Raw genomic sequence first — 12662 nt, 5'->3', positions numbered from 1 at the left:
GTCAGAAAGAGGTGAATGAGAACTTTGCCATCGATTTGATAGCAGAGCAGCCTGTGAATGAGGTGGACCATCGGATCATAGCCTGCGATGGTGGTGGTGGTGCCCTGGGCCACCCCAAAGTGTACATAAATTTGGACAAAAACGGGGACATGTGGCTACTGTGGCCTGCAGTTCAAGCAGCACCATCATTAGTGTGGCTGACCTGGTCCTCTGACACCGGTGCAATACCTGTCTCCACGTGAGGTGTTTAGGTGTGACGTCACCGCTCTGTGAACGGTGTCCCTTCTTATGAATAAAAGATGCTACCATCATGGGGGAAAAAAAAACCATTGCCATTTCTTGTTAACAGTTACTAAACATGATAAAGGCAACTAGTAATTTTTAAAAATCTTACCTTCCCTCAGTAGGAAAGAAATTGGCTATTACTGAGGATATTCAAGAAAGACCTAAAAATAATCCATGCTTCCACGGCTACATAGTTTTCTATTTAAGCTTCTGCCCTAATGTGAACTGCAGTGTTTGTTTTATCACAGAAATAGAATTACAAGCACAAGTAACCTCTTCATTAACATTTTACGTATCTGTTAGCACCCTTGCCACAGACCCACTCTGCAGTCTTTGTAAGAACATATCCTCCAATGATTCTGAAGGCAATCTGGAGGCCCAAGAGCAACTGCATTAAAAAAAAATTCTTCACTGTTTATCAAAAATTGTCCAACATTAACTTATACCCAAACTACATATCTATAACTAAATAAATCAAGGTCAACTATTTTCCACAGATGTTTTTCAGTCTTGGTGTAAATCTCAATTTCCCCCTATTTATCAGCTAGGTGACTTTGGGTCTAGATTCCTTTCCTCTAAGAAGAATGACATACACAAGTTATAAAGTGGATTAAACTTTGAAGGCATAACGCTAAATGAAACAAGCCAAAACAAAAAGACAGCGGCACTTGATTCCTTTGATATTAACTTCTCTCAAACAACTTACAGAAGAGAATTCTTCTGGCTCAGTTTCAGAGGGTCTCAGTAAGTATGAAGAACATGACACTAGCAGACAGTTCATGGCAACAGAACAAACAATTGAGCAATAAAGGGCTATAACCTTCTACAAGCAACCCTTAGAAATCTTCCTTGTCAGTTAGGCCTGACCTCCTAAAGCCTCCATGGACCCCCCCCCCCAAAATAGCCCACCAGCTGGTGAGCAAGTGCATGAGACTGTGGGCGACACTACAGATTCAAAACACAGCAGTAAGCTACCTGGCTTTATCAAGTTTACAGACACAGAGAACAGAATGGTAGCTGTTGGAGGGTGCGGGTGTAAGAGCATTATAGCTGAATTGGTTCAGTTTCACCTGAAGAAACAGTTACAAAGGTTAGTAGTGGTAACTGAGCACTGTGGCCCATGCCTGCAATCACAGCACTGCAGCTGCCTTGTCCTTACCAGGTATGAGAGGAAGCTCATAGATTTACAATCTCAAAAATATTGGAGAAAGAAATAATCAGACCTACAGCCACATCTCAGTCTACTTCTGACTTCACTTTTCTACAATTTTATGACATACATCTCTGACATCTCTGTAAAGAGCATGATAACTCATATTGGTTTGCTTAGAAACTCTACTTTCAATCTGCAGACTGCATAGAGGATTTAGGGGGCTCATGTCAGTAACAAAGGTTCTCTCATAGGTAAGCAGAAAAAGAAAGCTACAACACAGCCTTCAGGGAGCTAACAGAGCCAGCTAACCCTGACTAAGCAGTGCACTCCCATGAGCACAGACGCTATGACTCTCATCTATTCCAGGGCAGCACAGTAAGAAGGGACACAATATAAATTTAGACACTCTTCAAATAAATTCTCCCCCCTTTGCCCAGAAATTCTTTTGTCTATTAGCACAATTCACAGGATGGATGAAATGGCAGTAACTGATTGCCACAGATGACAGCTCTTAATCCTCCCCACAATAATAAAGATTCTTACAATATATTCTCTAGTTCAATTCTTTTCCAAAAGCATTAAATTGTAAATATAAAGTAAGAATGGCATTGTGGGTGGTGATTTCAGGCCAACAGGGTATGACTAAAGCTGTCAAGTAAGGAAGTCTCAACCTTAGTACAAAGGACACAGCAGTGACAATACAGAGACATGGGCCACTAAGTGCTCAGACACCTACTGAAAGCTTTTCCTGCATGACAAACAGAAAACCTGAGATTCTGTGCTTACCTTAACAGTTTATATGAGCAACAGTGGCTGAGGGTAAATAAGAACTTGGTTGCTCTGATCACTAACTGAGAACATATAAATGATCAAAACATAGGCAATACAGCCAGTGTGAACAACAGAAGGGCAGCTCCTTAACAAGCTAAATTAGGGACTTGGGAGCTACTGCCGAAGTTAATTTGCTTGCCATACACAAAAGAGAAGCTTTCCAATCCCAGAACCCATGAAAATGCCAGGTAGCAGCTCACCTGTAAAATTCCAGTCTCTGAAGGACACGCCCTGTCCCTAACACCATGCACCCCACCCCTGCAAGCTGACTGGCAGGACTAGTCATTTGATCAGTGAGCTCTGGGTTTGACTGGGAGACCCTAACTCAATAAAGTAGAAGAGCTTTCAAAGTAGATTTCTGACTCAAACTTGGGCCTACACATTGCACTTGTTATTCCATGCACATTTGCATACACACTCGAATATGTGTATATATACATAAGCATAATGCACACCAGATAGGAAAGGGAAAATTAAAATACAGAATTACCATTTGATCCATTCAATCCACTCAAAGTGCAGACACTCAAATACTTGCACCTTCGGTCAGGGCATTATTCACCACTGACAAGATGTGAAAGCAACGCTATCCATCGAGGAATGAAGAAAATGTGACAAATACAACAATGAACTATCACCTAGCCATAACAAAGAAGGAAATCCTGTCAAATGCTACAAATCCTGAGTAACTTATGTTAAGTGTGATAATCATGACAAATAAAAACCTCTTATCTAAGGTGCCTACAGCAGCACAGACAATGAAAGCAGACTGGTGTCAGACAGGGAAAACAGTTACTGTTTAATAGTTAGGAAGTTTCCATTTAGGAGTATAGAAATGGCCTACAGCTGGACACTGCTGATAGTTGTGTAAGAATATGAATATAATTAATGTCACTGAACTCTGTATTTGTTTAACAGTCAGGAGTGGTGGCTCATGCCTGTAAGCAACATTTAAGAGGCCACAGCACTCACCTTAAATCCCAAGTCCAGCACTTGGGAGGCAGGAGGAGGAGGATCTGTATTAAACCAATTAAATAATTAAATAAAATCCAGCTAACATTTTGGAAGGCTGAGGGAAGAGGTTGTTCCAGGTTCAAGAACAGCCTGGGCAACCTAGTGAGTTATAAGCAAGCAGAGGGAGACCCTGTATAAAGAATTAAAAAAAAAGAAAGAAAGAAAAGAAAAAGGGCAGGGCAGATAGGTCAAATGGAAAAAGGTAAAGTGCCTGCAATAAGCTCAAGATTCTAAGTTTGATCCCAAGATCCCTTTGGGGAGGAGCAGGTATAACAATGTGTGCTTTTAATCCCAGTGTTGGGGAGACAGAAACAGGTAGATGGCTGGGCTCAGTGGCCAGGCATCTTAGTCCATGTGGTAAGTTCCAAGCCCACTGGAAAAAAAGGCAGATAGCACCTGAGGCTCATGTGCACCCACACAGGCATTTCAACAAATAACACACACACACACACACACACACACACCAGCAAACAGAGTGGTGAACAAGGTAGCATTTATGTTATTCTACTTTAATTAAATCCCGAAGAATACGAAGGTCTAAAATTGCATGCTGGCAAGGACATGAAGAAAGGTGAACCCTCATTTACCGTTGGTGGGATTACAAACTGGTGCAGCCACTCTGGAATTATAATCATAGTGAAGACGTCTCAAAAACTCAATAGCGCCGGGCGATGGTGGCGCACGCCTTTAATCCTAGCACTCGGGAGGCAGAGGCAGGCGGATCTCTGTGAGTTCGAGACCAGCCTGGTCTACAGAGCTAGTTCCAGGACAGGCTCCAAAGCCACAGAGAAACCCTGTCTCGAAAAACAAAACAAAACAAAACAAAACAAAAAAAGCTCAATAGCAGCCAGGCGGAGGTGGTGCAAGCCTTTAATTCCAGTACTAGGAAAGCAGAGGCAGGCAGATCTCTGTGAGTTCTAGGCCAGCCTGGTCTAGAGAGTGAGTTCCAGGACAGGCTCCAAAGCTACTCATGATAGTCTAAGCGACTCTCAAAACAAGACAGGCTATTGCTGTTGTCCTTGGTTGTCTCCTAGAAGCTGATGGTAGCTCCCTATTATTGAACAGACCACATACTTTGGACACAGGACTCTGAGGAACTAAGCTGGATCTGATCCAAAGCCTCCTACCTGAGGATTAACCTTTAAAGTGCTGGAAGATGCTATGTGAGCAGCTTAGGGAGGAAAGCAATCAGTAGTTCCATCCTGCTGTGATATCCTTCATCTACAATAGTGATCAACAGCACTCCAAAGATATCCCTGAAGGTACAATAGTGCTACTTACATCTTAGCAGTAACCAATACGCGTCTAGATGGCCTTAAGGGTCACTCAACAGGAGAGAAATCATGTCCAGTACTGACACCTCGTCATCTACCAGTGACTATTGAGATCTTGGATCTTAGAGGAAAATGTTGTACTGCCACTCTCCAAAGCCACCAAAATTCCTAAGTGCATTCTAAGTACTGAGCCTTATTATCAACAGCTAAGTAGAGTTCCCATCCCTAGATAAAGCACTTTCTTTCTGCAGCAGATGCAGGCAATTACAGGAAGCCACAACTGGTCAAAATACTTATGCCCAGGTGATACATCTAGAACACAACACCCACATCTAAGGCTCAAGAAAGAGGTTGAAAATTCAGAGCCAAAGGTTGAAAGAGCCAAAGGACCAGGAAGTCTTCTTTGAGACTGTGCCTTCTCATTACTACGAAAGGGGAAGCTATACCCACGACATCTCAACAATATGGCTGCCTAAACAAGATCTAAACAACACTAGCTGACATACCAACATGGAAGGGGGAAATGTCATGGGGCTGTACCCTTAGACAAAGTGCTATAAGGCAATTAATAAATGTGGAGAGAGAATTGGTTTTTCCCAGAGAGGAGCTCCCTACTTGGTTATTCAATATCAGGTGGTCAGCCCTAAAAAATATATATAAAAGCAACACTAAATAAACTCAGCAAACTATATTTACTCATATAGGTGTAGCAATTTATTAAAAAAAAAAAGAGAACATAAATTTGAGAGGAAGGAGCTAAGGGAGTAAGTGAGTGGCACCGGAGAAGGGGAGAAAAATTATGTAATTATATTTTAATTAAGATAAAAGAAACTGCTCCCTGTGGTGGTGCACACTTTTAATCCTAGCGCTCTAGAGACAGAGGCAGGGCAATACCTGTGAATTCAAGGCCAGCCTGGCCTATATTAAGAGAGTTCCAGATCAGCCAGGACTACACACAGTAAGCCCATCTTAAAACACACCAAAAAAAAAAAAATTAAAGAAACTTAAAAAAAAAAATTAAAGAAACTTAAAAAAAAAATCAGTCAAGTGTGGTGGTGCACGTCTTTAATCCAAGCAATTGGGAGGCAGAGGCAGGTGAGGCTAGCCTGGTCTACAAAGTTCCAGGACAGCCAGAGAAACCCTGTCTTGAAAAAACCAAACGAGAGAGAGAGAGATCAATATCCAGAATTTATGAAAAATTCTTAAACCTTTATAGTATAAAGACAAATAACCCAATTATTAGAAAAGGGGCAAGAGGAGCCAGGGATATAGCTCAGTGGTAGAGTGCTCTCCTAGCATACCCAAAGCACTGGCTCCAAATCCCTAGTACTAAAAAAAATGTATAAAGGATTTGAATAGACATTTTCCAAAAAGAATTATGATAAATGGCTGAGAAATACAGGGAAAAGATGCTCAACATCACTAAGCATTAGAGAAATTCAAATCAGAACCAAAATAATATTAACAGAACAATTATAGTTAAAAAGATAGACCTAACAAGTGCTGACAACGATGTAGAAAAAGCAGAACCCTCATACGTTGCTTGGGATAAAGAGAAGTGGTACAGCTACTGTGAAAAACAATCTGGCAGTTTCTCAAAAAATTAAGCACGGTGATGCCATTTGGAGTAATTTCACTCCTAGGCACATACCCAAGGGGGAAAAATGAAAACATATGTTCATGCAAAACCGTGTAAATAAGTGTCATAGCAGCATTATTTATTATAGCCAAATGATGGAAATAATCCAAATGCCCACCTACCAATGAATGGATAAACAAAACCCGGTAAATCCACACAATGGAATATTGTTCAGGCACAAAAAAAAAAAAAAGGAAAAGATCAAGCTAATAATCTGGCACATGCTACAACATGGGTGAACCTGAAAGAATTATGTTAGATGAAAGACAGACACAAAGGCCACTTGCTATACATGAAGTGCCCAGCATAGGCAATCTGATAGGCAAAGTAGATAATAGGAACAAGGAGGAGAGGGAACTAGGGAATGACTGCTAATAAGAGTATCCGTCATCGATGAGGAATATGTGGAATTAGAAGAGGTGATGGTTGCACAACTTTGTCTATATTAAAAGTCACTATTTTGTAGGCTTTAAAACATGCCTTACAGGGCCAGAGAAATAGCTCAGTGGATAAAGATGCCTGCCACCAAGTCTTACTACCTGAGTTCAATCCCCGGGACCCACATGGTAGAAGAACAACAACTCCGGTAAATTGTACTCTGACCTCCATGTGCCCACTTGTGGAGTGAGCAGTCCTCACAGGGAGTAAATAAATTTAAAAATAAAATGTACATGATAAAAATTAATTTAAATGGTGCATCATATCCTATAAAATTATAGTTCAACAATGAAAAACTTAAAGAGGAAAATCAATTACAGCAACATCAATACAAAGAAGCCACAGTCCCAATCACAAACAAAATAAACCCTGACACTAAATATTAAAGACAAAAATATTTCTGTCATCAGTTTGTTGATGAACAAGGAAGAATGTTCTTCAAAGAGAATCAAAGCTCAAAGAAACAACGTGAGCTATCATGCCAAATGCAGTTAGGCATACCCCCTCAAACCATGGAAAAAATAACAAAAAATTTATCATAAAATTGCTGTGGATCAGAAATATGAAAGAAAAAGGTTAGGACCAAAGATTGTAATTTTTTTTTTTTTTTTTTTTTTCCGAGACAGGGTTTCTCAGTGGCTTTGGAGCCTGTCCTGGAACTAGCTCTGTAGACCAGGCTGGTCTCGAACTCACAGAGATCCGCCTGCCTCTGCCTCCCGAGTGCTGGGATTAAAGGCGTGCGCCACCACCGCCCGGCTCAAAGATTGTAATTTCTAAAAAGAATAATAAGCAGTTTCTAAAAATTCCAGAGCAAAAAAAAATGATTCCTTACAAAATTCAAAGTAAGATTAAACAATGCTTGTGAAATTAAGAATGGAGTGATTCTATAAACTCGAGTAAATTCTTCACAACCACATCAAACCAAATTCACTCCAATTTCTCCTTTAAGAGAGGGACTTCCTGCAGGTAAGAACCTCACAGGCTCATTACAGCTCAATTACAGAATAGCGTTTGCCAAAATCTTTCAGGATATTCACACAAACCAAATGTCATAAGGGCCTGACAACAGGGAGAACTAATAGTCAGTGAATAACCATAATGGGTATTAATGGGGAAAATCAGGCTGAGTTGCACACTTCAGAGTAATCTATTCTGTCACTTACATTTTTTTGTCAACAATCTGAATGAATATATACAACATAGGTCTACTAAATGCAAAGATACAAAAAAGGAACAGAAAATAGGTAATAAATGCCTAAGTTAAGACTGAACAAACATGAAATTTAAATGCCTTCTATTTAAACCCAAAAAAGTTAGGAAGACATAGTTTAACAGTTTATATAGAAAACACATGGTGGAGAAGTTCATACTACCAGCAAACATAAAACGTAGTAACAGAAGCTGAAACTATTAATGATTAACAGTTTAAAATGTAATAGTGGGCCTCAACACACACCTGTAATCCCAACATGTGGGATGCTGGGGGCTGTCATGAAATCAAATCAGTCTGTATTATGAAGTAAGATCCAGTCTAGCATAGGCTACTTCTAAATTAATGAGACCATCTCTAAATTAATTAATCGGTGAATCGATAGTATTTACTGTTTTACAAGTAGTTTTTAGTTCAAGAGAAGTATACACACACTCTGGCTAATTTAAAAATGCAATTCTGGATAACATGTCCAATAATGAACAACTAGAGTAAATTAAAATAATTAATTTTATTAATTAATAAATTAGGTCAGGTGTGTTGGTGACTTTGGTCCCAACACTTGTTAGACAGATGTCTCTGAGTTTGAGGTTAGCCTGGCCTACAAGTTCCAGGACACTCAGAACTACATGGTAAGACCCTATCTCAATAATATTCTTTTTCTATTACTACTACTATGGAAGGACCAGAGAATTATACTATCTAAGAAATTATTCAATAAACTGAAATTTACTCTGAAGAAAATGCCTAGCATATGGTGGGAAGGGGTGGGGGGCACAGTAGTAGTCTTCAAACACACATTAAGGGACAGTTCATGTAGGAAAGTTGATGCTGTATTTGGAAAAAGCAAAACACAATGGAGTATCACAAGCTTTAATGTATGAAGACTAGATTCTAATCTTAGTGTCATCATTTACTGTGTGTTATCTGATGCCAAGATAAAGTTTCCTTACACCGAAATTGATACCTACCTTATAAATATATAAACGTTAAATCTAATTAAATGCAAAGATATTTGTAAGTTCCTCCCCCAGTAATGCTGAAGGCTATTAGGTAATCCTAACATACTACAATACACAGTCATCTTAATTCTCTTCCTGAGACTTTTCTGAGTTATGAGAGCAAAGATTTTCAGACTGGAAAATGCAATCCATTAGTGGATCTAGACGTCAGCCTAGTAGTAACTACCATTCTTCCCTCAATGAAATACAACAGAATAGAAAATATTAAAGTGTACCACTAACAGTAAAACTACATTCGTGAATACAGTTATTCATAAACAGGTGTGTACTAGGTTGTATACTTTGTATCAGAAGCTGTCCACCACTACAGCCTAAGTGTGTTCTATGAGACAGTAGTAAGCGCTTTGGGAACTCAATTAAGTTTAGGAAACAACCATAATCTCCAGAAATTTATTATGGCCAGTACGCATCTGCATCTGAAAGAACGCCAGTATGAAAGAAACCTGTTATTTTTGATGAGGAGTTTCCCTTAATTTTACTCCAGAATTTGGTTATTTTTTCATCTAATACCTACTCCTACTTTCTGCATTTTGTGACATATATGCTAGGGGCAAAAATTTCCCTAGATGAAAATAATGTGCAATAGAGAAGCTTTGGAAGGTAGTTTCTGACTTGCTAAGAAAGCAAACTTTACCATGACTCTTCCTGCTGTTGACAGCCACGCCCTCCTCCTCAGACACATCTGAAGGCATTTTAACTAGGATTTCTTTAACTCTCCCCTGACCTATCATGGTTAAGATTAAAGCCAAAAGGCCAGATTTTAATTTCAGATTAAATTTCACACAGGTATTTTCAGGAAAAAGTGTATCTCTAGCACCAAGACACAAAACCAGGTAAAAACATTAAGCAGGAATCAGGCGGTCAAGACAAACTTCTGGCATGCTTATCTAAGAACATTTGCTCTACCTTGACAAAGACATGCTCAGAAACCAAAGTAGCTAAAGACTTGCTTGGTGTTTGGAGGAGTCAATATGCTCCATCAATACATCTAAAATGAGCTGATGAGCACAGCCCATCCTCATTATCATGAGCATTGATCTCATCATCACTTGGAAAGATGATGACACCTGGATGACTCTGGGTTCTTTCAAAGTGCATAATACACAAGATTCCTTCAGAAAGCAATGAGTCTCACTAATAGGAAAGCTGTAATTATTACATACTCAGTTCTACTTGGCAATAAAATAACATATGAAAGAGTATCCCTATCATTCATAGAATCCTAAGGACAAGTTCTAAATACCTTTTTGTACTTGTCAGAAGACAAAATGCAGTTCCCAATTCCCACCCTTGCTACCTTCTCTGAAAGTCTGCCCCATTATTTGGGCTACTGCTTGCTACCTAGCCTCTCTCGCTGTCTGGTTCCTAGTCTCTTAACTCTCCTCAGCACCTCACTCACCCTACCTAAGATACAGCTCTCAACATGACCCCCACTGCCTCACACACAGACATCAGCACTTAGGAATCTTTAGAATCTCCCACAGCAGGATCACATGTAAACTCACTAAATAGTGTTGAGTTAAATAACCAGGCTTAAGGGTAATAGTACCCAGTCGTGGAGAATTTATCGTATGCCAAGCCCAGTGCTAAAAGTACACATGGATTATCTAATTTAATCTTCATAACTCTACAGATGTTAAGAATAATGTTAAGATAATTTTCCTGAGGACAAAAGTGAAGCTCAAAGTAACTTCTTCAAGGTTATAAACCTTTAAGTGGAAACCTAGGGCCTGCATGCAAGGCAAGCTTACAATACTTCAAAGTCCTAGGCCTGGATACCAGTTCTTGAGGGATTTCAACTTTACGGAAGTTTTCATGTCAACAGCCTAAACGTTCTAGCTAAAAGTTAAGACTTTCAAAGCGATGAATTATGAGGATAACTCCCCACAGATGTTTTAAGTCTAGTAAAAGCCTCTCGTGTCTTTTCTATTTAATGAAAGTGTGACTTTAAGGTGTGGGGTCACAAGCTCATCAAGAGCTGCCTTCTGACAATTACAATTCTGGTTGGGATTTTAAAATAGGACTCTTTCTCTGCCTCCAGGAGGGCATGGAAAAGACAGTCAGCTTTGAGAACTACCGCTTCACGGCTCCGAAATGATGTCAGACCCAATTCTTGTTTTCAAAAATAAAATCCAAGGTTCCTGTTCCACCACCGACTTCACACAAAGCAGCCCCTTCCCTTCTCTGCCCTCCTCACACAAAGCAAGCTTTACCCCGCTACCTAAAGGGGAGTGTCGTTCTCCCGGCCTCCCCACAAACATACCCATCTCACTCCCGTCCAAAACACCGACTACTACTCTAGGTCAGCGCACTTGGTATTAGTTACCTCAAAAAGCCGGGCCCCCCCCCCCCATAGCCAAAATGCCCAGACCATCACCCGAAAGCTGTTCTTCCACACAAAGCAGGAGCCCTTCCTACGAAGCAGCTTGCTACCTCGGAGCGCTCTGAGCGTGCGGGCCCACCGGAGCTGTGCCAAGCCACAGATTGCATCTGGGTCCAGTTGGGTCAGCACCCCGAGGTGCCACAACCCAGACAAGAACTAGCTACAGACCCGTTCCCAAGGCACGCCTAGAACCAACTCCATCCGACCTACCCGCAACAGAAAGAGGCAAAGCCAGTGTTCCCCGCCACCGCCGAGCCCACCCTGCTTTCCCCCAGGATCCACACACACACACACACACTCGATCCCCCCACACCAGCCCGCCCGGTCCCGGCCCCCGCACTCACCAGCTCTCCTCCTCCTCCTCCCAGCCTGACAGTCGCTCCAACTCGTCGGGCCGCAGCGGCTCGACCTCGTCCAGCAAGCCGCCCTCGCCTGACGCCAGCAAGGAGGTGGCGTCCCGCAGGTCCTCGCTGTTGGTCCGCCGCGGGCCCGAGCCCGCTGCGACGCCCACCTTGGCTCCCAGGCCCAGCGGGAAGCCCCGAGGGGACGCCGCACCCGAGCAAGGGGTGGACACGCCGGTCCGAGCCGGGCTGCCGGGCCCGAGGAGGCCTGCGCCCTGCACGGCTCCTGAGCGGCTCCTGAGCTGCTCGTTCTGCTTCTCCAGCTTCTTCACCAGCTCCTGCAGCTTCCGCACCTCCTGGTCCGCGTTCACATTGGAGTTAACGTCCTCCATGCCGGCCGCGCCGCCCGCTCGGACACCCAAGCCGCCGGGAGAAGCGCGGGGTGGGGAGAGAGAGAGGCGTTACCGCCGCCGCTGCTCACGCTAGCCGAGGCGCCGGCATAGAGCAGGGCCAGGCCCCACCGCCAGGGTCCCCCCGGCTCGGGTTGCGAAGCGCCGCTGGCCCCAGCCGAGTCGCCTCATCTGCGCCGGCTCCGCGACTGGGGGAGGCGGCGCCAATATCCGGCCTCGGCCGCCATCTTCCCTCCGTCCCTCCGCCCCCTGCCGGCCAGCCCGGTCGGTGACCTCAGCGTCGGGGGAGGACGTGGCCGCCCGCGGGCCGAAAGGACTAGGCGCGGGGCTCGCGATGGGGCGGGGCCGGGGGCGGAGCCCGTGGAGTCACGGGGTCTGGAGGGGCGGGGGTCGCTGTGGAGGCTGGACCTCATCCGGAAGAGGTGTGGTGGGCGCCGGCGGAGGTGGGCCGGGCCGGGCTAGCCCGGTAGGGCTGCGTTGGCGGCTACCCCTGGCTAGTCGCGGGCGGAACTGAGACGTCGTGTGTCCCGCTCGGGCTCAGCCCCTCCCGAGGTGTCGTTAGTGGGGAGGGGCCGATTGCTGAGACTCGCGGACCGGCGGCCCCACCTGGCCGCGTGGACAGTGCCCTTGGTTTGTTTGGCATTGTTGAGTTGGTTCCTACT

The 12662-nt window shown here is 43.4% G+C and overlaps 1 protein-coding gene across 2 annotated transcripts in view; it reads right to left on the bottom strand.

Annotated features, from left to right (window-relative positions):
* The window catches only part of Slain2 (SLAIN motif family member 2), a 65392-nt gene extending 53071 nt beyond the window's left edge, over nucleotides 1-12321 (bottom strand). For both annotated transcript variants that reach the window (XM_005359331.3, XM_005359332.2), the window contains exon 1: nucleotides 11594-12321. In XM_005359331.3, coding sequence (XP_005359388.1) covers nucleotides 11594-11982 — 389 coding nt within the window. In that variant the 5' untranslated portion in view covers nucleotides 11983-12321. The remainder of the gene's footprint in view (nucleotides 1-11593) is intronic.
* Between the last annotated feature and the right edge of the window lie 341 nt (nucleotides 12322-12662).

This window comes from Microtus ochrogaster, linkage group LG1 (assembly GCF_000317375.1).
Source record: "Microtus ochrogaster isolate Prairie Vole_2 linkage group LG1, MicOch1.0, whole genome shotgun sequence".
NCBI lineage: Eukaryota > Metazoa > Chordata > Mammalia > Rodentia > Cricetidae > Microtus > Microtus ochrogaster.
Note: the sequence above shows the minus strand (reverse complement) of the source record. Positions and strands in the feature narration are given on the sequence as shown.